Source organism: Mucor velutinosus (genome assembly GCF_035048745.1).
Source record: "Mucor velutinosus strain NIH1002 chromosome Unknown tig00001553, whole genome shotgun sequence".
Classification (NCBI taxonomy): domain Eukaryota; kingdom Fungi; phylum Mucoromycota; class Mucoromycetes; order Mucorales; family Mucoraceae; genus Mucor; species Mucor velutinosus.
This window is the reverse complement of record NW_027041930.1, coordinates 527,554-553,696: the sequence shown is the minus strand read 5'-3', so window position 1 is coordinate 553,696 and position 26,143 is coordinate 527,554. Positions and strand designations below refer to the sequence as shown.

Here is a 26,143-nt window from a genome sequence, read left to right as displayed (position 1 = left end):
TTACTCTGGCACTGTAACATGAAATGCCGTCATATTATTTGAGGCGAGATGTCTGATCAGAGTAACACGTACCTTTTTTTTTTTTTTTTCTTGCTTCTTTATCCCTCTCGCACGAGCCTTTTTTTCGCTTTGTCCCATTTGAATTGGGCGTTTTGTCGCATTAGATAAAGTCTCGACCATGATGGAATTTGTACACAACAAATCGTTTAGGGAAATGGTTGAAGCCTTTCAGTTCAGCCCCATGATTCTCTATACCATCATCTTGAATAGTCTATTTAGTGTACCTCCCCCCCCCCGTTACCTCCCATGATCTATCCAAAGAGTCACATCAGTCTCTAAAAAAAGACATGGAGTGTGAATAAATGCCATCAGTGTAACATGTTATCGTTATTAAACGCTACAAGTTACGCAAAATATATTTAAGAAAAGCATCTTCATGGTTTACTAGATGGAGGCTTAAGATTTCAGAAAGGAGAGCTAAACAAGCAAATAAACAGTAAGGGTGGACCATCATCGTATTATATCGGAATACACCGACGCTATCGAGTTGGACAAATCTCCAAATAAGCCAATCAATAACAACAATTAAGCTTTTTGTTGTTGTTTTTGTTCCGCAATGAAGCTATAGATCTCTGATGGACTAGACATTGAAGAAGGAGAGATATCCCATCTTTACATGTGAATGAGAATCGTTGTTTGATGAGAATATAATCTATAACGTTGCCAGAAACTCCTCTTGTGTATGTACTCTTTTATTTCGGTAGCATCAGATATAACAGATAAAGATCAGAAAAAGAAACTGGTACCTGAATCCTTGATACCATGGCAACGCGTTTCATGATAAAGTTATATTCATTATCCTCTTCTCGCTTATACAAGTAGCACAAATGATCAGCAAATCATTATCACTTATAGTGCAATGGTGGTCATGATAATTACACCTTTTTTTTTTTTTGGTTTGCTTTCATGATAGTATATAGACTATTCAAAACATGGAAGCTACAAGAACGGTGTTTTGTAGGTAATGACGTTCAAATGTACTGATGCGATTATTTACCATTATTACATAAAGGTGCATTTGGTTTAGCGGGAAATACACACGGAAGTAACATCAGTTGCTACCCTGTACTCTTGAAAATTTAAGCTTCTGTAGATACATGCAAACAAGCGCGTATCAATGTATAAAAATGGCATTTGAGCAATAACAGTGCCCCGCCATTGGCAATGGCCAAGATTTCATGATTCTGAAACAAGATGCACCCATAGTCTTATTGTAGCGATTTGCATATTTTCGCTCTGCATTATGGATATTGCAAAAGTGCAGCAAATAGCCTTAATAGCTCTCTAAAAATAGCTGGTGTACAAACACCAAGGTTCGGCGATAGCACTAATATATTCGTGGCCCTGAAAAAAGACCACAGAATCTCGAACAGACCACCCAAGGCACTTTTGGCTGAAGTTGCCTGGGAATTTCTGGCCCCATGACATTTCATATTTCGTTTAGGTAAATTAATGCGTTCATCTATAGACATGCGATTCGACCGAAATATATCAGAAGCTCGGTTTGTACACAGCTCTATAGTCTATGAGATTTTCAACTGCTCTCAGACAACGTGCTATGTATAGTTATAGTTCCTAATATGTGTATATTTGCATTATTATCCTTGTAGCAGGATCTTATCGATAGTGAGCCCTTATGCTGTTCCTTATTTACCAAACTGCATAATGAAAAAATAGTTGAATGCATTTTTTTTTTTATCGTAGGATCGAACAAAATCTGCATTTCAAAGGCGACGCATTGATAACGTCCCCTTTAGCCGCATGAGTTGTCATAAGATTATTAAAAGGTTGCTAGATTGAGCAAGGTCAGGATACCGCTGACATAACAGAATCAAAGAGTAGTCTATGGACTACATAATCCATCCTCTTTTTAATATTGGGTCAAATTGAATATTGTCAGCGCGCTACATTGTGCCACCGGAGGCCGACCCAAATCAAAAAATTACACTCAAGCAAGATACCTTAGTTGCTGCAATATCTACTTCTATTGAATCAACCTGCTGATTCAATCCAGCAGAGTGCAGTATAGCTGTAGAGCTACCAGCCCCACCATCAGCCTCAGCTCCAAATCGCGCTGTAAAAAAAAAGAGACAATAAGAAAACGCGAAAAAAAAGCATACTTAACCACCTCGAGATAGAATATGGATTATACCAGTAGCTATAGCAAGCATCAATTTATATATTGATGCTACAATTGCAAAAATGCTACCAGAAGAAAGCCAAGAAGCAGAGTTATCAAAAGATCGGAGGACATAAGCAAACTGTGAATTCACAGTGACTTATAAGCTGCTAAAGATGGACACTTCAGCTTGAAAAACATGAAAATCAACATAAAGCGATTGCTGACATTGAATTCCGAAATACCATGGCATTTTGCAGAGCTCCAACAGTCTATCAAAAACGATGGCTGTAATATCGATGGTTGAGCAAAGATTGTAATAGCAGTGAGTTTAGATAGCTAATATGCAAACTGTCATACAAGACACCATTGCGCAGTAGCGCCTTTGTTGATTGTTTTCTTAATTATAATTAGAAATGATCCTACAGGTACGTAATCAAAAGAAATCGCTATCAACTATTACGCAATGATTTTTTCGATAGATAAAACTTCAATTTTTCAAGCATCGAGGTGTATATGAATACGGTTTGAAGAGAACCACGCATTCTCGAATTCATGCAGCCAGCCAAATGATGCGCAGATTCAAATTCATGTGCCTGAACCATGCTGCAAATCAGTTTGAATGCAAATCGGAAAGAGATCAAACTCTACAAACCCCAACAATGTTTACCGTATGCATCAGCTTTTTAATAATTGACAAACTTTCTATCCATTTGAAAACAAACCATGTAGTCATGACGTTGCTCTTGATCTTGAGGTGCATGTAAATCTGGGGAAATGTATGTATGAGTGGGTTAGTTTCAGATGAATTTAATAAATCACCAAGAAAATCGCAATGTAAGGCATCATGAAAATAATAATTTCTGGCCAAGGTAGTGATTGTGGTAATTTGACTGCAGTGTGTTTATGTGTACGTGTCATTTATTTCATCGCATTGCAAATGTAACTTGAGTGAATCTCGAACAGACCAATGATAGAAACCCCATGACAACAGATCAAGTCGATATCGTAATACATTCTCGACGAATACATTTGCACTGCCCGTGACATGTATATAGTGATTATCCAACTTACAAAAAACTACAATCATGGTTGAATACTAATTTTTGTGAAATGTGATACAATCGTATTTTGAGGTTACCCTGGAAATCTATGGTGTCAGTAATAAGAAGGGGGACCGTGCTTTTTGTGTGTTGGCTATGCAATAGATGTTCTTTTATGCGTCTAGTTTTTTATCTGCAAATGGAGTATTAAATAAAGGGGGGGGGGAGAGGGACAAGACCAACTTAATTGGATTGAGTGATTTGATTGTTTTATATATAAAATAATTCATTTCAAAATTATGTTGATTGATGAGGATGATGAAGGTGAGAAAAGAGACAGCAGCAAATAGATTAAAAGCTGGAATAAAGAGCATAAAAAAAGGGGTGAGAAAAAAAAAAAAAAGAGAAAAAATAATACGCATGCAAAGAAATAGTTGTTTTTTGTTTGAAGGTATAGTAAGAATGCAAAAAGAAAAGGACTTATATAAAAGATGATTCGGATGAGAATTTGTATATAATAAAAGAGATCATGAAAGTAGATTGGAAAGATGAATGGACAAATTAATAAGTGGGCATATAATTACTGAATGAGTTGTTTCTTGGTACTGATGCTGATGAAGTGACATTTGAGACAGCGGCAGCGGCAGCAGCAGCAGTAGCAGAAGAAGCAGCAGTATTATTGTTATTAGTTTTGTCTTTTCCAGTATGACGATGGATACGAATGTGTTGGTTCAAATTGTCAGAGCGAGAGAAGCGCTTTGAGCAAGATTGATAGGGGCATTCGAAGGCTATTATGTAAACGATTAGTGCCAAATTTAATACACAGCAATGAATAGCACAACTTACGTTTTTCCAATGTATGAATTGAACGTACATGACGTTTTAAATGTTCAGATCTCTTGAATACTTTTCCACAATCATCATGTTTACAAGTGAATACTTTTTGACCTGCAACACTAGGGCTATTTGATACTCTGCGGCCACGAGAACGAGTTGCCTTCAATGGAGATTTGACATTGGCTTTACTGGTGCGGCGACTGGGAGGAGGGCTGATAGATAATGCACTGTCGCTTGAAGAAGACAATGATGACGAAGATGAGGCACGTTCACGGAAGATACCATTGGCCATCAAGCTGTCTTGCATAGGACCACAAAGAGGATGGAATGCTTGTTGTTGATGCTGAGCTTGTTGTTGGTCAAATGATGGCTGATGTTGATGATTAAAGTATGATTGAGGTGAATACATGTCCACAGCAGGATTGGCGTAAATCATGGGAGATGATAAACGTGATGGACTGGTGTTTGCTGACGAGTTTGCTGTTGTGGAAGGAGCAGAGGTAGCAGCAGCAGCGGCGGCGGCGGCGGCGGTGAGCCATGGATTTACAACATTGGAATAGCCAAGATGATCAACAGCGGGAGGGTGATGATGATAGACAGCACCAGTACCATTGGCAGCAGCAGACAAATGAGGCAATTCAATGAGGGTACTGAGGCGACGCTTGCTTGCATTATCAAGAGGATGAGGATATTGTTGATGCTGGTAATCTTCGTAACTATTGAATGGACTAGGAGTTTGCTGTTCATGATCAGAGTAACTTGCTTCACTTTGAGGGTTTCCTAATAAACCAGTGAAATAACTAGGTCTACGACTGTAATCGATACTGTCATGACGTTGATAGGTAGTTAAGCAACGATCAAATTCGATATCAGAGGGAGTAGTCAAGTGAGAAGCAGCAGAGGATAAATCAAATGTAGGTTGATAAGTTGCGGAATACATTTCTGCAGTTGAACAATTTAGGGTTAGCATTGCGGTTATTGTGCTTTCTATATGCAAAATTTACCAAATAAATTAGGGGTTCTGAGGTGGAGAAAGAAAGAAAGAAAGAGAGAGAGAGAGAGAGAGAGATGAGAAAAAGAAAGAGTTGAGCGAGAGGGTCTTTTTATAAAGAGAAAGGTTGATTTGAAATATTGGATGAATATGTAATTTTTTTTTTTTTACTTGGGTAATTCACTTTTTTTAAATCTTTATCAAAAAGTTTAAAATAAGTTTGACTAATAAAAAAAAAAAGGGTGCTTTGTAAATTTGGAGTGAGTGTATTAGAGGGAGAGTATTTGGGTTTCTTTTCTTTTGCTGAAACAAAAAAGAGAGAAAGAATGAATGAAGGATTGTGTGGTGTAGAGTTGGAGAGAAAAAAAAAGAAATTCAACTAAAATTCATGTAAACTGAAGCGTTTTTATATACGATGAACGAAATTCTGTTTATTTTTAGTCATGGCTTTGTATGTTTAAATGGCAAAAAAAAAAAAAAAAATGGTGGGTCTTTCCGGATGTTTGTTTATTTGGATCAGACCAACAGCAGGCAACGCTTATAGTTAATGAAAGACATATCCCCTTATTTTTTCGATAGAAAAAGCTTCTTTTCCCCTTAATCAAAAGAGAAAGAGAGTGCTCTTGTTAGGCTGGTGTAACACTGTATGCAACCATCTACATAATAGACATGTATGTGATGGCAGTAGACAAATGTATCTACACTCTTTCAGTCTCCTTGTCTATACAGGCATCCAGCAAATTATCTATAACAGTGATCATTCTATAAATTACTGCTATATTAAATGTAACTAAATTATTTATATAAAATGTCATCTAGCAAAATCAAAACAAACAGTACAGGGTTTTTGTTGTTGTTGATGTCGTCGTCGTCGTAGGGAGACATAGCAAAAAGATTGACAGAGCTTTCTTTTGCATGTTAAAATGAGGAACCGCTCTTTGTGGGAATAGTTTGAACAATTAACACAGTTTAAGGACATTGTGCCATGTGCTCTCATACAGCTAAAACGGGTCGGCTATATGTCTTGCTGCTTGATGTCTTGGTATGAATTGCAGCACACTTTGCGATTGATACATTTGAAAGCGTCGCCATGGTAACAAACTTGCATGAATTTCAATTTCATTATCCTCATCATGAATCGTTTTGTAGACCTATTTTCGATCGTGTCACCAACAAGGTAGTTTAGACAAGAGTAATTGATTGACAAGATTGCATCCTGCAATTAGACGATCTATTTCTTTTTCGTTCTTCTCAATTGCGCTTCTCTTTCGTCGCTTGATTCCATTGGCAATGTACATGTAGATGCATTTTTAATGAAGCATGTATCGATCCTTGAGATAACTGTCAAATGCACAGTGCTGTTCATCATGGAATGACTGTCTAGACAGCGAGCAAACGGGCGAAACAGAAGCAGGGGCAGGTCTACTTTTTCCAGTAAGGAGAAGATAGACACTGTATACACAAACACACAACACAAGAAAAGCCAACAAATTGATTAAATTGTTCAAATAAAACGTGCTCACGGACTCAAACAAACGATTATGTATGTACACGAGTTTTCCTTTTTATTATTGTCAAGATGTTGTTGTTTGGTATTGGCCATGATGATGGTATCGCAGCAAACCCTCTTCTTCTTCATCCACGAGCTCCTGCAGATCAGCATCTACATTATTTCTTGGTCCTCTGAACAGAGCTACTACGAATCCAATTATGAAAACACCTAAAAATACCCACTGCGAGTAGTAAAAAAAGATGCCAAAAAATGGTGTGTTTACAATGACTCTATCCACCATGGTAGATGACACTGTAGGGGTGCATATTTCTACTGGCTTGATTAGCTCCATGTCAAATTTCATCCGAGTGCTATCTGCTTACCTGTTGGCCCGTAGATATCGCAATGCACTATCTTCTCGACATGCTCACTGCAATCTCGATCTCCCATGGCATTTGTGAAATTGCACTATGGATACCAAATTGATTAAATTATTTTTTTTAGAGTAATAAACAGTAATAAACCTACATAGACCTGGCTTCCGAAATGCGCATAACCTGGTGCTACCGTCGTTGTTACTGTGTAGTTCAATGCCAACAGGCTCAGTGTTAAAAGAACAGCCGAGACGAGCAATCCTTGCGGTGCGGTAGAGCCCTTTTTTATGCGGAACAATGTAACCCAAAGGAATCGCACGCCAATTTGAATGACACCTGACATGGTGGCCAAGAAGAAATAGAGAATCAGACCAACCATGAATACGTAGTCCAATGGAAATACCGTTTGCAGCTTGATAAAGATGTAATTAACAGGATTAAACATGCTTGAATGATGAATCACATAGCCGCATTGACTTCCACAAATGGCAAAAGCAATCTTGTCTACACTACCCGCAACATCAGGACGTTGGACTCTTGATTCGATGTGTGTGTATATATGTACTTACATGGTTAAAAAGATCGAGACAACCAATACAACTGTAAAGCACAATAACAGGACGCCAAGTAGAAACTAGTTTATTTTTAATATCAAGGAGAGAGCAACAGATCCATAGAGAAGATATTAAACTCACCTCAAAAGGTCGAAGCAGAGATAGGATCCTTTGTACCAAGCTAGTCTTATCTTGTTGGATGCTTCGCAATCTTCTGGATAGTATCCTAATCATCTGTATGTTTAGCGTATACACGTTTTTAGCATATACACTTCTGTCTAATCCCATGTACCTTTCCTCGTCTTCCAATTCCTCAATCTCTCGTTGATCTCTATTAGGCATAGCTCGGTTCATGTACTTTGATCGAATCACGCGCTGTCTCTCTCTTGTTGCGGTTAGACGGTTCTCAACATCCTCGCTTTCTGCATCAATACGTTGTCGACCTTTGATCAGACTGATTGGTAATAAAGAGAGTCCGGGTGCCTACATGGGGGGGGGGGGAGGGGAAAACATGAGATGGTATTCAAATGAATGCACACTGTCAACTCACTGTGTAAGCAATGAATACAAGCATGCCGAGTAACACAAGGCTGGCAACGACAAATGTAATCGCCTTTTCACCATCTAAATAGCCCACCACATCAGTATAAATGATACCCCCCCCCCCTCCTTACTACATTGGACTTACGACTATCTGTCAATAGCTTTTTGAACCAATCCAGATCGATCTTGGGTGCCTTTGTTGTTGGCTTCAAGAACAATCCAAACAAGAACAGCAGGATAGAAATAACCACAAAGAATGAAGTGTATTTCAGGGCACTCCAGATGCGAACCTTGATGGACTCTTCATCATCGTATTCCTCGTAAAAGAAGTAAGCAAATGGGATCAACAAGAAGCTGAATAGGGTGATCAGACCATAGCAAACTAAGATGTGTGTATGTGAGTATGCTGTGCCATTGTCGTTCTCAAGCGCTATCATACCATAGTACACGATGCTCATCGTCAATGTCATGGTTTCAATAGCATCCGGTGTTGCCCAATCCTTTTTCAGTCCCTTTGCTTGGTCGATTGTCGAGGATACCAAAAATATATCCACTGGTAATAAAGCCAATGTTGAGAATACGAGGCCCAGTGCCAATATAGTGATGCATGTTGCAAAGAACTCGGATTCATATTTGTTCTGAAAGTATCTTGTAAATCCTATGCTGAACAAGAACAGAAGCTTGATGTTTGCTATGTGGGTGAGCCCAGTGAGTTTTAAAATGACTCTTTATGCTATACTTTACTGCTGCTACGATGCCATAGATCGTCCAAGCAATCCCTTCAACTGCAGGCATGTTGTGTGTATGTTTAAATGTAATATGCGTGTTTGGATTGGGGTATCGTTTTCTGGGATGAGAGGTGAAAAGCAAAAAGATAAGAGAGGTATATATGGTGACGAGAGCGAGGGAAAGAGAGCAAAAAAAAAAAAAAAAAAAAAAAAAAAAAAAAAAAAAAAAGGATTCAGCCATCACCCATTTGTTGATTTTATCCCACAGATACAGGCACTCTCAAATACACTCTCTATTTACACCAGATGTAAGACATGGCATAGCATGCCATTTTTTTTCCAAACAGTGCTCATCTGCAAAGGATTTTTTCGTGTTCAAGAAAGCGCATATCATCATGACATGTAGTGGCAAACTGACTGTAGAATGATGCTCTTTTGCTTTTGCATTTCTTACCACTGCAAATGCGTGATTATGGTACAATATCTAGCTTTTTTTCTTTATTTATTTAGTATCCTTGCTATTATCTAATAAACCAGCAATACGGGCCATTAATTCAGTATGTTCAGGGTTGGGAGTCACATTGTCGTCTTCAGCAGATCCGCCTTGTGAGTTGTTGTGGTGTTGACTATGGCGACGGTGTCTATTAGGGTGCATCATTTCGTCAGCTGTCATGTTGGCATGCTTGTTTTTCATGTTGTAGTGATCAAATGAATCAAAAGAATCGTAGTTGTTCAAAAGAGGGATGGACGAAGTAGCTCCCTTGGACTGAAGTGTCACCTCAACCTTGGGTTTACCTTGCTCATCTAATTCTGCCTTGCGAACAAAGAATGTCTGTACTCTTCTGTCACCACTGTTGCGAAGTCCAAGGGCACTACGCTTGTTCAGAGTAGCCACCACACCACCAATACCGACAGAATGGCCCATTCTATCCATGTTCAAGATACGGCCTTGTACTGGATAATCCCAGCCCACTTGATGATCTGAGTAAGTAGGACCTACAACGCCACCTCCAACATTGTTTCCAGTCGTTTCGCTTGTATCAGTTGCAAAATTGACTTGAAGGTAATCAAACACTTGCTCAGGGATCAGTTCTTTGTTTTTGAGCTTCTCTTGGAATTCCTTTGCTTTGTACTTTTCTGAACGCTTCAATAAACGTTGAAATTCAGCAGGGGTCATAGTAGCTGCATTATGTTGAATCTCTTCAGGACGAGGTGAAGGCTTCTTGGAATTGGGAAAGTTCTCCTTCCAGCGTTTGATAAACAACACTTTTCCATCGCCTGATTCCCATGGTGTTTGATGTTCGGCTGTATCCAGTGCTCCAATAGTGACATTTTTGGTGCGAATCACTGTGGGCAAATTGCGCTTCAAACCCCAGTCGCCAATCTTTCTATAACGTTTTGGTGAAGTGTATACTTGTTCTAATGTGCGATCATAAGATGCTAAGCGAGAGTGTCGCAGTAGATTAGCGAATGACTTTTCCATACTGATCGTAGACTAACAAATAATGTAACAAAAAAAAGTGAAAAGCAAGAACAGGAAAAAACCGTAGGACACCCTGGTGCTTTAAATTTTGACAGTATTCCACTTTTTGAATGAGCGCATTGATAGCTTGATCTGCATTTAGATGTGTAGTATTGCCATGCCAATAGTGAGCTCAAGTACAAGGTATTTGATAAAGCTTAATTGGGTTCTTCAATCAAAACGGCATCATATGCGTTTTTGTTTCAAATGTTTGCGATGGTATGAATGATTGATCAAGATGGAATCGAAAGCAATAATCTAGTGTAGGATAATTTATACTAGCCGATCAATCTAGCTACGCTCGATGACAGTGTGAAGACATTCCATATCAGAGATGATAAAAATCTGGCGTATCCAGCAGATTTTAAACGATCAATTAATAGTGAAAAAAAAAGGCTATACTGTATCAAAGTCAAGAGGAGGAGCTATCCATTCGCTGATGTTGCTCTTGAAATGGCAATATAAAGCTGGCCATAAGTAAATACAGGACTTGTGTAAGATCTACAGCAACTTTTTTGAGAGATATCATTACAAAAGACGCCTTTATAAAGAAAGACTCCCAAGAAAAAAAAAAGTGTTCAGGATGAGTAATTGTCCTTTCAACTCCATGATCCCCATTTGATCAGCATCACAGCCATCATTATCATCATCAGAAAGGCATCTGGGCCAGCCTGCAGCAGCGCCGCCCACTAAAATCAATTGAATTTCAGTTTATTTTTTCTGTTCAAGATTGGATAGATTTTGTCCTTTTTCGACTTTTATAATCTATTTCCTGATATTCGACTATATAAACTGTGCTGATCACCCGACGCTTCCTAATACATTCTTGAAGTACTTTTCAAGGCGCTTCCAATAGTACTAATTGTAATAAATACTTTGACTAAACTTACTGAGCAATCTAATAAAATTTGAAATGAGATTTTTAGCGAAAAGAGCCAAATTTTGCATATGAAAGCCTCATAAAAACGGTTTCAGAGGTTGCTTTGGATCGAGAGAAACATTTTGATTTGATATATACCATAGTCAAAGTCTCGAATTTCAAGGTGAAAATCACGATCGTTTGATTTTTGATGAAAGCCATGAGGTATCCCTCATGCTTTTTGGTCGATTTTTGGCCATGTTTTTTGGGTCTTCAAAAAGTTGAGTAAAGGTGTCAAGAAGTTACTACTACTCAAGAACAATTGTTTGCCGTCATTCCGGTGGCTCATAAAGGTCTATATGTCAAGATATGAAGGCTTAAAAGCTGTCAAGTTCGGTTATGTATTGCTTTATAGAGTTTATTTAACGACATAAATCACATCTTTGATAGCCGAAATCTCCTGGAAGGGCAGTTCTGCAGCCTGTGGAACTTCTAATTCGAATAGGAGGCATATTGATTTTGGAAAAGCTATTTCATGCAAATTTTGATGTGTTATGCTGTTGGTATGCTTGATAATAATGGAAATGAAAAACTAAATTTGCTGCTTAAATACTACGGTTTTGCACATTCGCTTCGCTACGGTAAAATCCTTATTAAGATTAGTATTACCAAATGTTGGGTTAGATGCTTAGTTGCCATGGTTTTTTTTTTTTTTTTTTTTTTTTTTTTTTTTTTTTTTTTTTTTTACCTTCACTTCGCTATCGTAAAACTGCCTCATAGATCAATGTTACCAAATGCTGAATTAGATGCGCTACGTTCTGGGTGTATGTGCTCCAAACCTTTTCCCAATGCCGGCTTTGCCGGTGATTTATTCAACTTGTACAGTACTCAATTCTGTAAATTCTGAAAGGATATGATTTTGTTTGTCTACTTTTTTTTTTGAATGTTTTACAATCTATATAGTGATTATTGGCTTGAATCAAACTGGTACAGCATGGCTGGCCTTCAGCTTATATATTGACTGAATAGCATACATCTATGGTGAACGTATCTGTAATCCTTCATCTTAAGGTTGCAAAGAGTACTTGGAGTAGACCCTCAATCCCCAGTAAATCAATTCAATTGCACCAAGGCATATTCACTTCATCGATAGTCCCCACTAAATCAGGCCGCCGTTTTCTTTAAAAAACCATTTACACATTTTATTTCATAGTTGGCATCAATACAATTACAACATATGTTAACCCTGAAACTTTTTGATTGTCAACATTTGACTCAACATTTCCTGCAACTCAGGGACCTCTACTTTGTTCTCCAAGCTACACAATGTCATTACATATTCGTTTTGGATTGCCATCTCTCCTCCAAATCTCCTTACCTTGGAATTAGCGCTTTAGCCTCCTCTGCATCTTCACAGCACAGATTAGCGATCTGTGCTACTTCGAATTGTGCCAGGTTTTCTTTTGCGAGAACTCTGTCCATAGCTTAATCATCTACTCTAACTGACATGCCTCAAACAACTTACTGTCTGACTTCACGCACAGATTCAATGTTGCTAAATCTACTGAAGGCGCGAACATAATCCAAGGTTTTTGCCATGACGCTAAACATAAACTCGCATCATCAGTATTGACATTTGGAGCCATATCATCTTTGCCATGGTATTACTTTGTTCGAGGTCTGGTGTCTGTTCCATTTTCTTTTGAGTCTTCTTGTGCTTCGAGAATGATTCTAACTTCTGAAATATACAAACATTGAGCTCCATCAAATTCTACGAAATCATGACATGGATTAAAATGTGCTGTAAAATCAATATGCTTCTCAAATGATGCTACCTTCTCCCAGCTTGAGATTAGATGCATCCTCTTGGTCAGTGCCTCCACGGATCATATGTCTTTTCTTTGAGGCCATTTTGGTTGAATTTATAATGTGTAAATAGCAAAAGAAAAATTAAAACAGACAATGATGGAAAGAAGAGGTGTTGATGAGGATCCTTTCAGCCGTGACAAGCAAAATACTGGTTGTTGAAATTGCGTCGTAATTGGTGAGACTCTGGCTCAGAGATTGTAGTAAAGTCTCGAGCTATTTGTCTTTTGTATCTCTTGATTTACTTGATATACCATCTTTATATATATATTCACTCGCTTTATAAACTATATATAAAGAAATGCAGGAAACTGGACCAGCAGGTATGGTTCTCTTTATCAGTCAATCATCAGGAAATGTGCTTAATATTTGGCTGCATGATATTCATAGGCTTTTACAACGTACCAGTAACCAAATTCTTGGTGCTGTTTGTTGGCATTTGCTCCATCTTGGCCGCCATCATGAACGTCAAACAGTACTTTTATCTACAGCTTATTCCACACATCACTGTTCACCACCAGGTATGAATAAGGAGTTTCATTTGTTTCCAGACACATAACAGCTTGCTTTATGATGCAGTTCTGGAGATTATTGACATCACAAATAGCATTTGGAAGCTCAGGCGATGTGTTTTTCGGCTCATTACTGCTATATACATTGAGAGTGATAGAAAGACAGTATGGAAGCTCAAAATATACCGTATGTTTAATGAGCGGTAGGCAATTCAGAGACGATGTATTGATGCAAAAAGTAGGCCTTTCTCTTTATATCCGTAGTGATATCAACGTTACTGGAATTAGGAGCACTTGTTGTTGGAGCACAGCTTGGATTAAAGAGCATCCCTGGTGGACCGTATGTAACTTGATTGCTGTTGAACCCGAGTATGCATGATAACCTCGTTCGTAGCTATGCGTTGATGTTCTCGGCTCTTTACCAATATCATCGAATTATTCCAGTAACCTATCGATTTCGAGTCTTTGGCATTGTCATGAGCAACAAGCTGTTTTTGTATGTTTTGGCGCTTCAAGTGGCATTCTCGCAATCGTTCAAAACGTTAATACCTGCAGTTTGTGGTATTTTATCGGGAGCCTTGTACAGAACAGACATTGGAAATATCAAACAGTGGCGGTTTCCGGCCTGGATACAGAAATTAACGATTCGATTCATAAAGCCTTACTTGGTATCGCCACCGATTGCACGTTCAGCTGCTACAACACCCAGTCAGCGACCCATTGTAACAGGCATTTCGCCAGTGGAAAACATAATGACAGCTGGACTGAGAAACAGGAGAGGGACAACGGCTACCAGTGCGAGCGATCGATCAGACACAGCATCTGCCTCAGCAGCAGCAACAGAAGGAACATCATCAGTGAGGGTAAGTATTGGTTAGCTGCAACTGCATGCCAGATGCTAGAGGTTCTTTCACATTAGGAATACTTGGATACAATCACTGGCAGAGATGTGGCAGGATCAGAACTGGAGCCGCCCTCACCTGAGCACACACGAGTTTTGCTCGCCATGTTCCCAGATCACCCACGAGAGACAATTACTAGAGCACTTTCATCAGCACACAACAATCTTAATAGAGCTGTCGAAATTATGTTGAGCACGCCAGCACCCAGCAATGAAGGATCGAGTAGTCATCCAGCTTCTGCAGTTATTCCCCCTTCGCCATTTACTGCAGGTAGCAGTGGTCGTAGTAGTCGTGGTCATATGGCATAGTTCAACATAGATAAATACTCTTGTACATACATCATCAAAGCTTTATTCCTAGTTTTTAATGTAGTTGGCGTCGTAATCTGTATGCTTAAGCATCTTTATAAAACTAGTAACTGTGGATGGCCACAATGTCTGAATGTCACCATGCTTGTTAATATACCAGGAATCACAACCACCGCGCCAGACTGTGCCTTTAAACCGAGACTGCAAATCATTGGAAAACGCCTCTTGGGCCTTTTCAGTGGGATCTAAGCTTTTGATGTGGTTCTTGATCATGTAGCTCATCATTTCGATGCAATAATCAATTTGACTATCAGTATAGGAGGAATCAGCACATGGTTGTATTCTATATATTTGTTGTACTCACCTTTCAATGATGGTAACAACCGAGTTATGGCCGAGAGCAGATCCAGGGCCGAGTAATGTAAAGTAATTTGGAAAGCCATGCACAGTCAATGTCTTGTATGTCTTGGCAGTATGATCATCCCACAGCTTGTTCAAATTGATGCCATCTCTGCCATTGACTTGTAGCTCACCCAAGAATCCATCGACATCAAAGCCAGTAGCAAGGCACAAAACATCTACCTCTGTTTCAGTGCCATCTGCAGTGGTGATTGTTCTACCTTGGATCTTTGTAATGGTGCTCGTATTGACAGTGACATTCTCTGCACACAACGATTGCACATAATCGTCAGAGATGCCAATTCGCTTGCATCCCACTGGGAAACTTGGAATAAGCTTGTCTATAAGATCTGGGCGGTTGTTTGACTTGAGTACATGTGTCATGTGCATCGTGATACCATCTCGTAGAAGCTTGGCTCGCTTGGAATTGACGTTTCCCCAAGCACTGAAATTGAAATCACGGATGTAAAAGAGATAGGAGCGGTAGATGAGCATGACCAAAGGAACGTAGGCGAATATGAATTTCATGAAACTAGAAAACTCAAACTGGTCTCTTGGGCCTACCCAAGTCGGTGTTCGTTGAAAACTATGCAAATGATTAACCCTGGGCGCCAAATTGGGGACTATTTGAATTGCACTGGCAGAATAAAGATTAGATGGCCATATGGCAAATTTTCTTTACGTTGATTACCTTGTGCCACTGCCAATGACAGCGACTGTTTTATCGTTGAAATCAAAATCATTGTCCCAGTAAGCAGAGTGAATGATCTTTCCCTCGAAAGCTTGGAATTGCTTGGGGATATTTGGCACTCTTAATCCACCGATACACCCAAATCTGCGATAAAGCATTGTTTAGAGCCAAGCTGTACGCGGTTTATAGCCTTAAGCTTACACAAAATCAAAGTATTTGATCTGGTTCTCCTTGTGCGCTGTGGGTTGATGCAATTCCAGTTCCCATTTCCTCTTGCTGTCAATCCAACTTGCACGGATCACCTTAGTTTCAAATTGAGTTTGTTGATACACATTGTGCTTTCTGGCTACACTTTGCATGTATTCATGGATTTCTTTCTGTGGGCTGTATTTTTTACTCCAATCTAGCGTGCTCAACCATTAGCTATCTAATCAGCAACTTGTAGACAGTTTACATTACTTGGATTTAGCTCAAAACTAAACGAATACAGATGGCTGGGAATATCACCTATATTGGCGGATGCATTAGTTTTCAAAGAAACACAAGGCAAGATTCACCTTACAAGCACATCCGGGATAAGTGTTGTAATTCCATGTCCCTCCGATATCCTTTGTTCCTTCATAGATTTGCGCAATGATGCCCAATTTCTTCTTGAGTTGAATAGCTGCTGTAAGACCACTGAACCTACTTGCGCATGTCAATTCCAACACAAACCGTTATATCAAGTGTCTATTTACCCGCTACCAATGATTGCTACTGTAGGTTGACTCATTGTTTGTGTTGATGTAAATAGAGTGTAAAGAAACAAAAATACGTAAATGCGCATAAAGCCACACCACTTAAATAACCATCGGCTCTTGTGATACATTATTTCTATTACAGTAATCATTTTTTGGCCATTTTTTTAAGGGGCAACTTTGTATTGATCAATGCAAATACGTCCAAATGTAGGTCAAAAAGATGTTATGTAATAGGTCTATATGCACTGTATTTTCTGCATGTATTATAGCTTGTGTCCTATGTGAGAAAGCCAAGCCATAGCATATTATTCACACGATAATGGTTTATCCAGACCGTATAAGATACTTTCTCAAGCAAACCATCTTTGTCATCTGAATCACGGCGTGAATGATATACACTTCAAATCTGTTATTTTCCCATTCTAATCTTTCACCATCAGATTTTAATCTACGTAAACGACCTGTAATTGCGGATTTGGCCATCCTGAGATGCTCTATGTCCGCGTCCATGGAAACAATTCGTAAATAAGCAGATGGCATACTTGCAATGCCTCTTACTAACTCAAAATAATGCAAAATACAGCAAGATCTGGATGCATTGGAGCACTGATTTCTCGTGGTACAGACGGTTTTATACCGCCAGAATAGCGCCAAACAATTACTTTCGTTTAGCAGTAGCTGTGTGGCACCTTTGTTCAACGTTTTGAGGATCATCAAGAATCGACTGAAAACTATGAGGTACCCCTCATAATTTTTGCCAAAAATCAAACGACCGTGTTTTTGACCTCAAAAATGAAGACTTCTACTATAGTATATATTGAATCAAAATGTTTCTATCAATCTATAGCAACCCCTGAAACTTTGTTTGCGAGACCTTTAGATGTAAAATCTTGACATTTTGGGCCAAAACCTCAATTCATATTTTCAAATATTGCTTGACACTTTCAGTCAAATTATTTCTTATAATCAGCACCATTAGATGTGCGTTTAAAAGTACTTTAAGAAAGCTTAAAGAAGCATAGCATAATTTGCACAACTTTCATAGTCGAATTTGGAAAAATAGGTTGAATCGAGTCCAAAATGTTGTAAAATTAACAAATGAAAGACGATATGTTGAGCGGTAATTCAATCAAATTTTTGTTGCTTGCAAGATCAACGCCTTGTTTATAACAATGGAGGTCATTGATACTTTTAGGGGCCCATAGAAAGGGAATCGCGAATCGAAAAAGTACTATAGCTTAGAGTAATGACTATCTTTACTGACCTATACACTTGGTTGCTGCAAAATACTCACTCCAGTGCGGATTTACATGCACTATTCATACTAAAGTAGCTCATGAATTTAGATGGTCTGTTAATATTTCAGGTCAGTAATAACAATTCGGCTATCATCATATATGGTATTTCATACATTCGAACCACAGAATGCTCTCCAAGAAATGTATTTATTAAACTGACATATAAAGTCATTAAAAAGTCTTGTCTTCTTCATTTCCTGTCTGTTGGGGAGGCTCGTCATTGGTTGGATTGCCTTGGGGGGTTTTGGAAATCAAACTCAAAGCCAAGCTGAGTCGCATTATTGAATATATTCTGTGACAATCTGCCTAGTCTTTCATTCACATCGGCCATTTCAGCTCTAATGTCCTTATTCAGAGCATGAAATTTCGTCTTCATGCTCGTTACTGTGTCATTGGCCACCTTGAATTTGTCGCTTGTTTCCTCCAGCATAGCCTGCAGCGTTTTCTGATCTTCTTCCACCTTGAAAAGCTTACTTTCACACATATCCAATGCATCACGAACACCCTTTCCAAGATTAGCCAACGCTTTAGAAGAAAAGGTGTTTCGAATCGTCTCAGTGTTCATGGCTATTTCCCTGTCGTGATCTGCTACAACCTGAGCTTGTTCGTTTAATCTCATCTTGAAGTCATCACAGAGCTTGTTCAAAGATTTGGAATTGCCAATAAAAGATTGGAGTTCCCTGTTTCTTCTTTCTTCAAATTCTTTGAATGATATAATGAGCTGTTCTTCGACTGTGTCGATTCTTTGGTTGATTAAATCGGTGTTTCTTTGAGACAATACTCGGACTTGCTGGCTCTCTTGTTTCCTCTGATCCTCAAGTTTTGCACCGCTTTGAATGTAGCGTTCCAAAATCTCGAGACGACTTGCCATCAAGTTATGAGTCTTGTTTGTTTTGCTTCTTTGTTCCTCCAACTGGCTCTTCAATGCAGCAATTTCGGCTTTCATTGTTTGATTAACTTCTTGTAGATCACCAATAGTGTCAGATAAGTCCAATGCAGTTTCATTTAATTGCATATGAAGGCGTTTAACATAGTCAGTCAAGGAATCAGAAAATAATTGCTTGATGCTTGATGTACCATCTTTGGGTGCTGTTGAAACTGAGCTAGGCTGTGGCGGTATAGCTTTAGATGAAGTGGAGGGAATATTGCTGTTGCAAGTAATGACACTGGTTCTGGCATTACTATTGTCGATACTGGCGTTAGAGATGTCAGTGTTGGTGTCGCTTGTACTAGGATCAGTCTTTGTGTTGTTGGCGCCATTTTTGTCTTGGCTGTTGTTGTTGATTCTGTTTGATAAAAGTGCTGTCTGAAATAAATGCAATCGTAAGTACAGTATATTAAATACATTTCGAAGCAAACACATACTACATTTCTTTCAAAGCTTTCTAATCTGGCTGCAAGTTTGAAATTTTCAATCCCTTGAGCTGTTAGAAATGCGTCAGTCAATGAATCCACGTCTTTCTTGGCAGCTTTGTATCATACCTCGCATTCTACGGATCAATTCGCTGAACGGCAAGAGAAACAGGAGTAAGTACTGGAAAGCAGTAATGCAATTCATTACAATGTCGCGGCTAACAGTTATAGGGTCAAACTTCATGGTAGGGTCTTGCAAATGCTGTTGTAAGTTCCATTTAGGATAGGAAAAAACGCAAGGGCTTTATATATTCTGCATTTTATGGAGTCTTTATCACAATGAAATAATTGCCAACACTGCAATCCATCATACGTTGCTAAAGAGAGTGGTTTCTTTCAATTGACATCAAAGTATTTTACCGCCATTATTGATCAATGAATGCGACCAAAGAGCTCGTTATAAGCGACCAAAGAGCTCGTTATAAGACTCATTGTGCACCCACAATCATCATTGTCATCGTCAGAAAGGCATTTGGGTAAGCCAGCACCAGTGCCGCACGCTAAATCGATTCAAACTCAGACATTTTTTTTCTTCTCAAGATTGGACAGATTTTGTCTTTTTTCGACTTCTTTAATCTATTGTATGTCATTCGACTATATAAATTGTGATGATCATCCTACGCTTCCTAATACATTCTTGGAGTACTTTTCAAGGCGCTTCCAATGGTGCCAAGTAAAATAAATGTTTTGAATGAACTTATTGAGCAATTTCAAAAAATATGAGATGAGGTTTTTGGCCAAAATGTCGAGATTTAGAATATGAAGGTCGCACAAACAAAGTTTCAGGGGTTGCTTTGGATCAATAGCATCATTTTGAGTTAATATATACCATAGGAAAAGCCTTCATTTTCAAGGTGAAAAACGCGATCGTTTGATTTTTGATGAAAACCATGAGGGGTACCTCATGCTTTTTGGTCGATTTCTGGCCATGTTTTTTTTTGGCCCAAAAAGTTGAGCAATAGTGGCAATAAGTAACTGCCAGATGAAAGCAATTGTTTGGTGCTATTTTGATGATCTAAAACGGCCTTGAACGCTAGAAAATTCAGCTCAAATGCACTCAGGTTTTGCAGTATTAGGCACACTGTTGACCAAAAAGTGATAATATCTGTCTGTTACTTGCCCGTATATGGAGTCCCTACGATTATACAAATGAGGAACGTCACGAGAATCAGATCCATAGATAATATGAGGGGTTTTCATGTGTAAGTAGAGGATCATCAAGAAAGTAGCAGTATTTTGATAAGATACGCAAGGTTAATTGGCAGCGCGAGCTGCAGCTGCGCAGGCTGGTTCTTACCGAAACGATACGAAGGAAGAGAGCCATCCAAAGCAAAAAACACTCGTATACTGTATATAATGATATTAGATTGTCAATGGGAACTATACTAAATTTGAATTTGAATGCTTTTATTCAGTGTTAACATAGAGCAGATGCTGAGCAAGTTGAATCATTGATGAACTCATTGGGTTATTTTGCGAATTTTCAATCTTGCCTTTGCAATGCTGTCAAGAGGAGATTGGTACGTACCTGAGTTTGCTAATCCCAATGAGTTACATCATATGCAAATTCTTTGACTGTAAAGCCCCAACGTTTTACTATACAAAAAACTTTCGTTCGCAACGACAATTCTTTATGACAGTGGCTGCACTTTCTAGGATATCATTCAAAGTGTTCTTCATACATTGGGACAAGTCTGGGGCTATATCCAACTTGCATAAATGTCTGATCTCACAATGATGTAGCTTCAATCAACAAGTCCAACGGTCACGTATCTGGTATAAATAAACGGGAAATCACATTTGCATGCAATTTTTATCAGGAAAACAATCATGTCAGCATCAGAAGGAGATAATAGCTATATGGCCATGTTGAACAATCCAGCCATCAACCCTGGACCACCCAAAGAAACAGCACCAACAAAGAAAGCAGCTACAGGACCCAAACCAAGCGTGTTTTCCGCAGTGGAAAAGGCCAAAGATTTGTTGACAACAGCTTCTGGGGACGTTTATCTCACATCAGAATCAGACGAACCATTTGAATGGATAAATGCAGACATCAAAAAGGCTCAGTTGCCCATCACAGCAGAGGAATTACATCAACTCAAGCTCATCCCTAAGGAATTGGTAGGAGAAGAACTCAAGATCAAATCAATAGACGAGTTTTTGAAGGAGGATGATTACAAAAATATTGTAGCAGCATTCAAGGAGATCCAAAAAGAAAGCAGTGATGAAAGCAAAGTGTATCTACTAGGAGATGTGTCTATTACGGTTTTAATTTTGTGTATCGTACAAGATAAGCAAAGTTCAAAGAAGGCCATCGTGGGATTGAAGAGCTTGTTAGTTCAATCTTGATTTATCGTGTTATAAATAAAGAGTGGGAGCAGTAGCGACTCGACTACCGTATCGTTTTAACGAGTGAGGATGTGTGCAAATGAGAGCTAATTTCGCACTGGATGGCAGTGGTGTGTATGGTGCATTTCAGTCATTGGAATCAATCATATGCTGGAAAACAGGTATAAAGGCGATCATGTGATGTATTTGTCGATTTGTATAGAAGTGCTTTGTATTGGTTCCATACAAAACTGTGTATTTCCATTTTAAAGGTTGGAAAATCAGTCTTTTTCTTTTTCATCCTTTTTCTCTTTCTAACAAACAACTTGTCTCAATCAAGATGGCCAAAGAAAAGATTGCAAAGAAAGGTTTGTAAGAGTACGCGTCTGCTGGCCATGTAGCAAGCTAATTGACGCTGTGGAAAGGTACAAGAAAGGTTTCTGCCTACAACTCTTTCATCAAGGTATGTATATCAAAGAGAGAAAGAGAGAAAGAGAGAGAGGGATTAGGCTATAGTGTAATAACCTTCATTCCAAGACTGAGATTGCGAAAGTCAAGAGAGATAATCCAGGCATGGCACACAAGGATGTAAGTTGATCTGATTTCATTGCTAATAAGCATGTTCTAATATGCAACATGATTGTCTAGGCTTTCAAGAAGGCTGTAAGCATCTATAGACTGCTTTCAACAATGGCGAATCTTATTCTTACTGACATTGGTTTCAATAGGCAAGCAATTGGTCCAACTCACCTGAAAATCCCAAGTCTGCAAAGAAGTAAAGATATACAGAAAATCAATCAATCATCAGCTCATCCTATGATATGATACAAAAAACACGGCTCTTTGCTTACAAGTATATTTGAATGATAATGAGAATAGCATAACAATAAAGTATAACACTGTTTGACCTTGCTGATCTGCATCACAATATGTTGTGGTACATTGCTTCTTGTTTCTTTGGACGCCCAACGTTGTTTATTTATTAAAAACAAAATGCTGTTTGTATGAAAACCATTCACCTATTTACGCCACGTACTAGCTTATTTTTCTCGGTGATAATATCACTAAATAGGCAGGTTTTATTTGCAAAAGCACATTCATGCATATCTGTGATAAGTTAGAGGTACATTATCGCGCTATCAAGTGAACTTCATCTTTTAAGGGAATCAGCAGCCTTGTATTTTTTTTTTGACTTAATCCTTACAGAGATCCTGTCTCAGAATGCAGTGCATAACGATTTTATTAAGTCTAGATTAATATGTAGACGTTTCAGCCATTGATTATAGATTGCATTTTTAAACATTGGTTTAATAGCATTGAGCAAGACATTCAAGGAATGCTTATTTGCTATCAAGTACTTTGTATTGTCCTCTACTACATTTTATGAGTAAAATTGAGCAATGATAACATTCGTATTTATTGAGATGAATGGATCAAACCAATTAGCCGCACCGCCTTGTCTTGATTGTTTGAGTCATGCTTTTAAGTTCCTTGAATACATTACAAAATAATAAGCTATTCCAATGTAACTTCAATCATCGTTATGTTAGTAACTCAAAAGCAAGGAGCACGTCTTAATCAAATGTTTCGTAAATCCACTTCTTTTTTATTTGAAAGTATGGATCAGCGAGTAAGCTGCCTAATTCAATAATTAGAGCGCCTTGATCTGAAAATTGGTGAATAGCATTTAGAGCTGAGCAATAGAGTAAATCGTCAAAGGAAATGACAGTTTGACATTTTGACTCCGTTCAGGGGTATAGATCAAAATTTGTTTCTATGGCAAAAGCAAATACTTTTGCGAATGAATACAAAAACTACGATGATAAGTGTCATTCAAACACAAGTTACATAGTAGCTAGGGAAAAGGTCAGCACCCGGCCAGCACGACCAGAATATACACAATTTGTTTTTGTGATGAGACTGAAACTTATTATGTAAGCGGTTTGGAAATCAATCAACCCGTTCATTTGTAAGTCTTTTTTTAACGATTCCAATCGCCATTCTTTCTGAATGCCTGTAGATATTTGTGTTATCAAAAGGCTATAACAGTATCATATCATGTCCGGATGTTCTGCTACATTATAATTAGAGTCAGCAAATATCAAGAGGTCAAGGTCTGAGTGCCAACAAAATTTCATGCAACAGTCGATTTCAAGTAACACAAGCATAGACGCCAACTCTATTCCTGAGTGATTGATGCCTAAATAAAAGCCATCTCTTACTGCGAAAGAAGCCGCAGATGAAACAAAAAAAAATGACCTCTCCGCTTAGCATTGTAAGTGTATATCAAGGGTTTAATTATAGATATACTCAAAGCGAATGGCCCGAATTAAATAAACATGTCTAAAGATTGATGGAAACGAAAATACCCCCACACATCAATTGCATGTATGCCTGCTATGTAAATTGTTACGTCGCATCGAGCTCATGGCAGAAAGAGACCATTACAGTATATATCTATATACGTATATAGCCTTACAAATCATTTGAAACTCATGAAATGTCTCTCTCTCATGTTCCGCCGGGTTCATGGGTGAGGTAAGATAGCTCTGCTTACATCATATGGCACTATAATCATACCCCCCCCCCAAATACCAAATGTATAAGTACATGGCTTTGAGGTAATCCACATTTCATACATCTTTTTTTTTTTTTTTTTTAGTTTCTTCACATAAACTTAATTCAATCTATTATATAAAATGACAATGTAAGTCGGCTAATTCCAGCATTGAAATGTATCTTGATTACTGATCGTTTCATGCATACGTAGTGCTGATATCGGTCTCATTGGATTGGCTGTGATGGGCCAAAACTTAATCTTGAACATGAATGATCATGGCTTCACTGTTTGCGCATACAACCGTACTCATGAAAAGGTGGATCACTTTTTGGCAAACGAAGCTAAAGGTAACATGTCAGCACAATTTTCATTGTATGTATGGTATATTCATGCGCTACCGATTAGGTACCAAGGTTGTTGGTGCTCATTCCATTCAAGAGCTTTGCTCCAAGTTGAAGCGCCCCAGAAAAGTCATGATGTTGGTCAAGGCTGGTGCTCCTGTTGATTCCTTCATCGAACAATTATTACCCTACTTGGAGAAGGGCGATGTTATCATTGATGGTGGTAACTCTCATTTCCCCGATTCCATTCGTCGTGCCAAAGAGTTGGAAGAAAAGGGTATTCTCTTTGTTGGCTCTGGTGTCTCTGGCGGCGAGGAAGGTGCTCGTTATGGCCCTTCCTTGATGCCTGGCGGTAATCCCGCTGCTTGGCCCATCATTAAGCCCATCTTCCAAGCTATTGCTGCCAAAGCGCCTGACGGTGCTCCATGTTGTGATTGGGTTGGTGAATCTGGTGCTGGCCATTATGTGAAGATGGTACACAACGGTATTGGTAAGTTAATCATTTGCTAGGTAAATGTGTTTCATGACTTGACATTTTGGGCAGAGTATGGTGATATGCAGTTGATTTGCGAAATCTATCAAGTCATGAAGGAAGGTCTCGGTCTTTCTGAAGATGAAATGGCCAATGTATTTGATGAATGGAATAAGGGTAAACTCGATTCTTTCTTGATTGAGATCACTCGCGACATCCTTCGTTTCAAGGACACCGATGGCAAGCCTCTTGTTGAAAAGATTCTTGATACTGCCGGCCAAAAAGGTACTGGTAAATGGACCGGTATCGACTCGCTTGACCGTGGTATCCCTGTTACCTTGATTGGTGAAGCTGTCTATTCTCGTTGCCTCTCTGCTCTCAAGGGCGAGCGTACGCGTGCTTCCAAGATCTTGAGTGGTCCCAAGAAGGGCAATTTCACTGGCGACAAGACCAAATTCCTTCATGCCCTCGGTGAAGCTCTTTATGCCGCCAAGATTGTTTCATATGCTCAAGGTTTCATGTTGATGCGCCAAGCTGGTAAGGATTACAACTGGAACTTGAACTTTGCCGGTATTGCTTTGATGTGGCGTGGAGGCTGTATCATTCGTTCAGTCTTTTTGGGCAAGATCAAGGATGCTTACACAAATGACAAGAGCCTTGAAAACTTGCTGTTTGATCCCTTCTTCCAAGAAGCTACTTCTACTGCCCAAAGTGCATGGAGAGAAGTCATTGCGTTTGCTGTGGGTCAAGGTATTCCTACACCAGCTCTCTCCACTGCCTTGAACTTTTATGATGGTCTACGCCATGAAATGCTCCCTGCCAACCTTCTCCAAGCTCAACGTGATTACTTCGGTGCTCACACTTATGAACTCTTATCCAGTCCTGGTAAACATGTCCATACTAACTGGACTGGTAAGGGTGGCACTGTATCTGCTTCTACTTATGATGCTTAAGAAATCCATTCTCATGTTGTTCAAATGTAAATACTAATAAAATTCATACTATTTCATACAAATTTACCCTTGACAAAGACATTCATTGGTCTGAGCCCAAGGGACTGATTCAAAATCAGATGAAGAGCCATGTTATGGTCTAAGCTTAATAGCGGACAGATTCCCATCCGGATCAAACATCATCATTACATCGCCATTATCAATCATTCAGGCGTCATATCTTTTTTGTTTACCA

At 38.9% G+C, this 26,143-nt stretch overlaps 9 protein-coding genes across 9 annotated transcripts; 3 read left to right on the top strand and 6 right to left on the bottom strand.

Moving 5' to 3' along the window:
- Nucleotides 1–3,783: 3,783 nt before the first annotated feature.
- Nucleotides 3,784–4,999, bottom strand: ATC70_007527 (uncharacterized protein; the record flags this gene model as incomplete). Its single annotated transcript, XM_064826786.1, has 2 exons — nucleotides 3,784–4,010; nucleotides 4,069–4,999. The coding sequence occupies 2 exons, from the start codon at nucleotides 4,997–4,999 to the stop codon at nucleotides 3,784–3,786; spliced, it is 1,158 nt and encodes a 385-aa protein (XP_064675843.1).
- Nucleotides 5,000–6,624: 1,625 nt separating this feature from the next.
- Nucleotides 6,625–8,808, bottom strand: PGS1 (CDP-diacylglycerol--glycerol-3-phosphate 3-phosphatidyltransferase; the record flags this gene model as incomplete). Its single annotated transcript, XM_064826785.1, has 10 exons — nucleotides 6,625–6,872; nucleotides 6,926–7,010; nucleotides 7,071–7,425; nucleotides 7,486–7,550; nucleotides 7,612–7,696; nucleotides 7,763–7,953; nucleotides 8,021–8,094; nucleotides 8,159–8,395; nucleotides 8,453–8,693; nucleotides 8,758–8,808. The coding sequence occupies 10 exons, from the start codon at nucleotides 8,806–8,808 to the stop codon at nucleotides 6,625–6,627; spliced, it is 1,632 nt and encodes a 543-aa protein (XP_064675842.1).
- Nucleotides 8,809–9,243: 435 nt separating this feature from the next.
- Nucleotides 9,244–10,224, bottom strand: CDC24_2 (Guanine nucleotide exchange factor for Cdc42p; the record flags this gene model as incomplete). Its single annotated transcript, XM_064826784.1, has 1 exon — nucleotides 9,244–10,224. One exon carries the CDS (start codon nucleotides 10,222–10,224, stop codon nucleotides 9,244–9,246), a length of 981 nt encoding a protein of 326 aa, XP_064675841.1.
- Nucleotides 10,225–12,362: 2,138 nt separating this feature from the next.
- On the bottom strand, nucleotides 12,363–13,033 carry ATC70_007524 (uncharacterized protein; the record flags this gene model as incomplete). The annotated part of the gene is made up of 5 exons (XM_064826783.1): nucleotides 12,363–12,441; nucleotides 12,501–12,596; nucleotides 12,648–12,725; nucleotides 12,791–12,893; nucleotides 12,958–13,033. The coding sequence occupies 5 exons, from the start codon at nucleotides 13,031–13,033 to the stop codon at nucleotides 12,363–12,365; spliced, it is 432 nt and encodes a 143-aa protein (XP_064675840.1).
- Nucleotides 13,034–13,289: 256 nt separating this feature from the next.
- ATC70_007523 (uncharacterized protein) lies at nucleotides 13,290–14,710 on the top strand (the record flags this gene model as incomplete). Its single annotated transcript, XM_064826782.1, has 6 exons — nucleotides 13,290–13,311; nucleotides 13,379–13,509; nucleotides 13,568–13,687; nucleotides 13,743–13,840; nucleotides 13,895–14,363; nucleotides 14,420–14,710. 6 exons carry the CDS (start codon nucleotides 13,290–13,292, stop codon nucleotides 14,708–14,710), a joined length of 1,131 nt encoding a protein of 376 aa, XP_064675839.1.
- A 48-nt stretch (nucleotides 14,711–14,758) lies between these two features.
- ATC70_007522 (uncharacterized protein) lies at nucleotides 14,759–16,572 on the bottom strand (the record flags this gene model as incomplete). Its single annotated transcript, XM_064826781.1, has 7 exons — nucleotides 14,759–15,017; nucleotides 15,075–15,746; nucleotides 15,801–15,944; nucleotides 16,002–16,203; nucleotides 16,260–16,307; nucleotides 16,363–16,484; nucleotides 16,538–16,572. 7 exons carry the CDS (start codon nucleotides 16,570–16,572, stop codon nucleotides 14,759–14,761), a joined length of 1,482 nt encoding a protein of 493 aa, XP_064675838.1.
- A 1,483-nt stretch (nucleotides 16,573–18,055) lies between these two features.
- Nucleotides 18,056–19,435, bottom strand: VAC7_3 (Vacuolar inheritance and morphology protein; the record flags this gene model as incomplete). Its single annotated transcript, XM_064826780.1, has 3 exons — nucleotides 18,056–19,144; nucleotides 19,204–19,262; nucleotides 19,321–19,435. 3 exons carry the CDS (start codon nucleotides 19,433–19,435, stop codon nucleotides 18,056–18,058), a joined length of 1,263 nt encoding a protein of 420 aa, XP_064675837.1.
- A 1,646-nt stretch (nucleotides 19,436–21,081) lies between these two features.
- Nucleotides 21,082–21,603, top strand: ATC70_007520 (uncharacterized protein; the record flags this gene model as incomplete). The annotated part of the gene is made up of 1 exon (XM_064826779.1): nucleotides 21,082–21,603. The coding sequence occupies one exon, from the start codon at nucleotides 21,082–21,084 to the stop codon at nucleotides 21,601–21,603; it is 522 nt and encodes a 173-aa protein (XP_064675836.1).
- A 2,678-nt stretch (nucleotides 21,604–24,281) lies between these two features.
- ATC70_007519 (Guanine nucleotide-binding protein subunit gamma) lies at nucleotides 24,282–25,908 on the top strand (the record flags this gene model as incomplete). Its single annotated transcript, XM_064826778.1, has 4 exons — nucleotides 24,282–24,289; nucleotides 24,353–24,489; nucleotides 24,548–24,973; nucleotides 25,028–25,908. 4 exons carry the CDS (start codon nucleotides 24,282–24,284, stop codon nucleotides 25,906–25,908), a joined length of 1,452 nt encoding a protein of 483 aa, XP_064675835.1.
- Nucleotides 25,909–26,143: the final 235 nt, after the last annotated feature.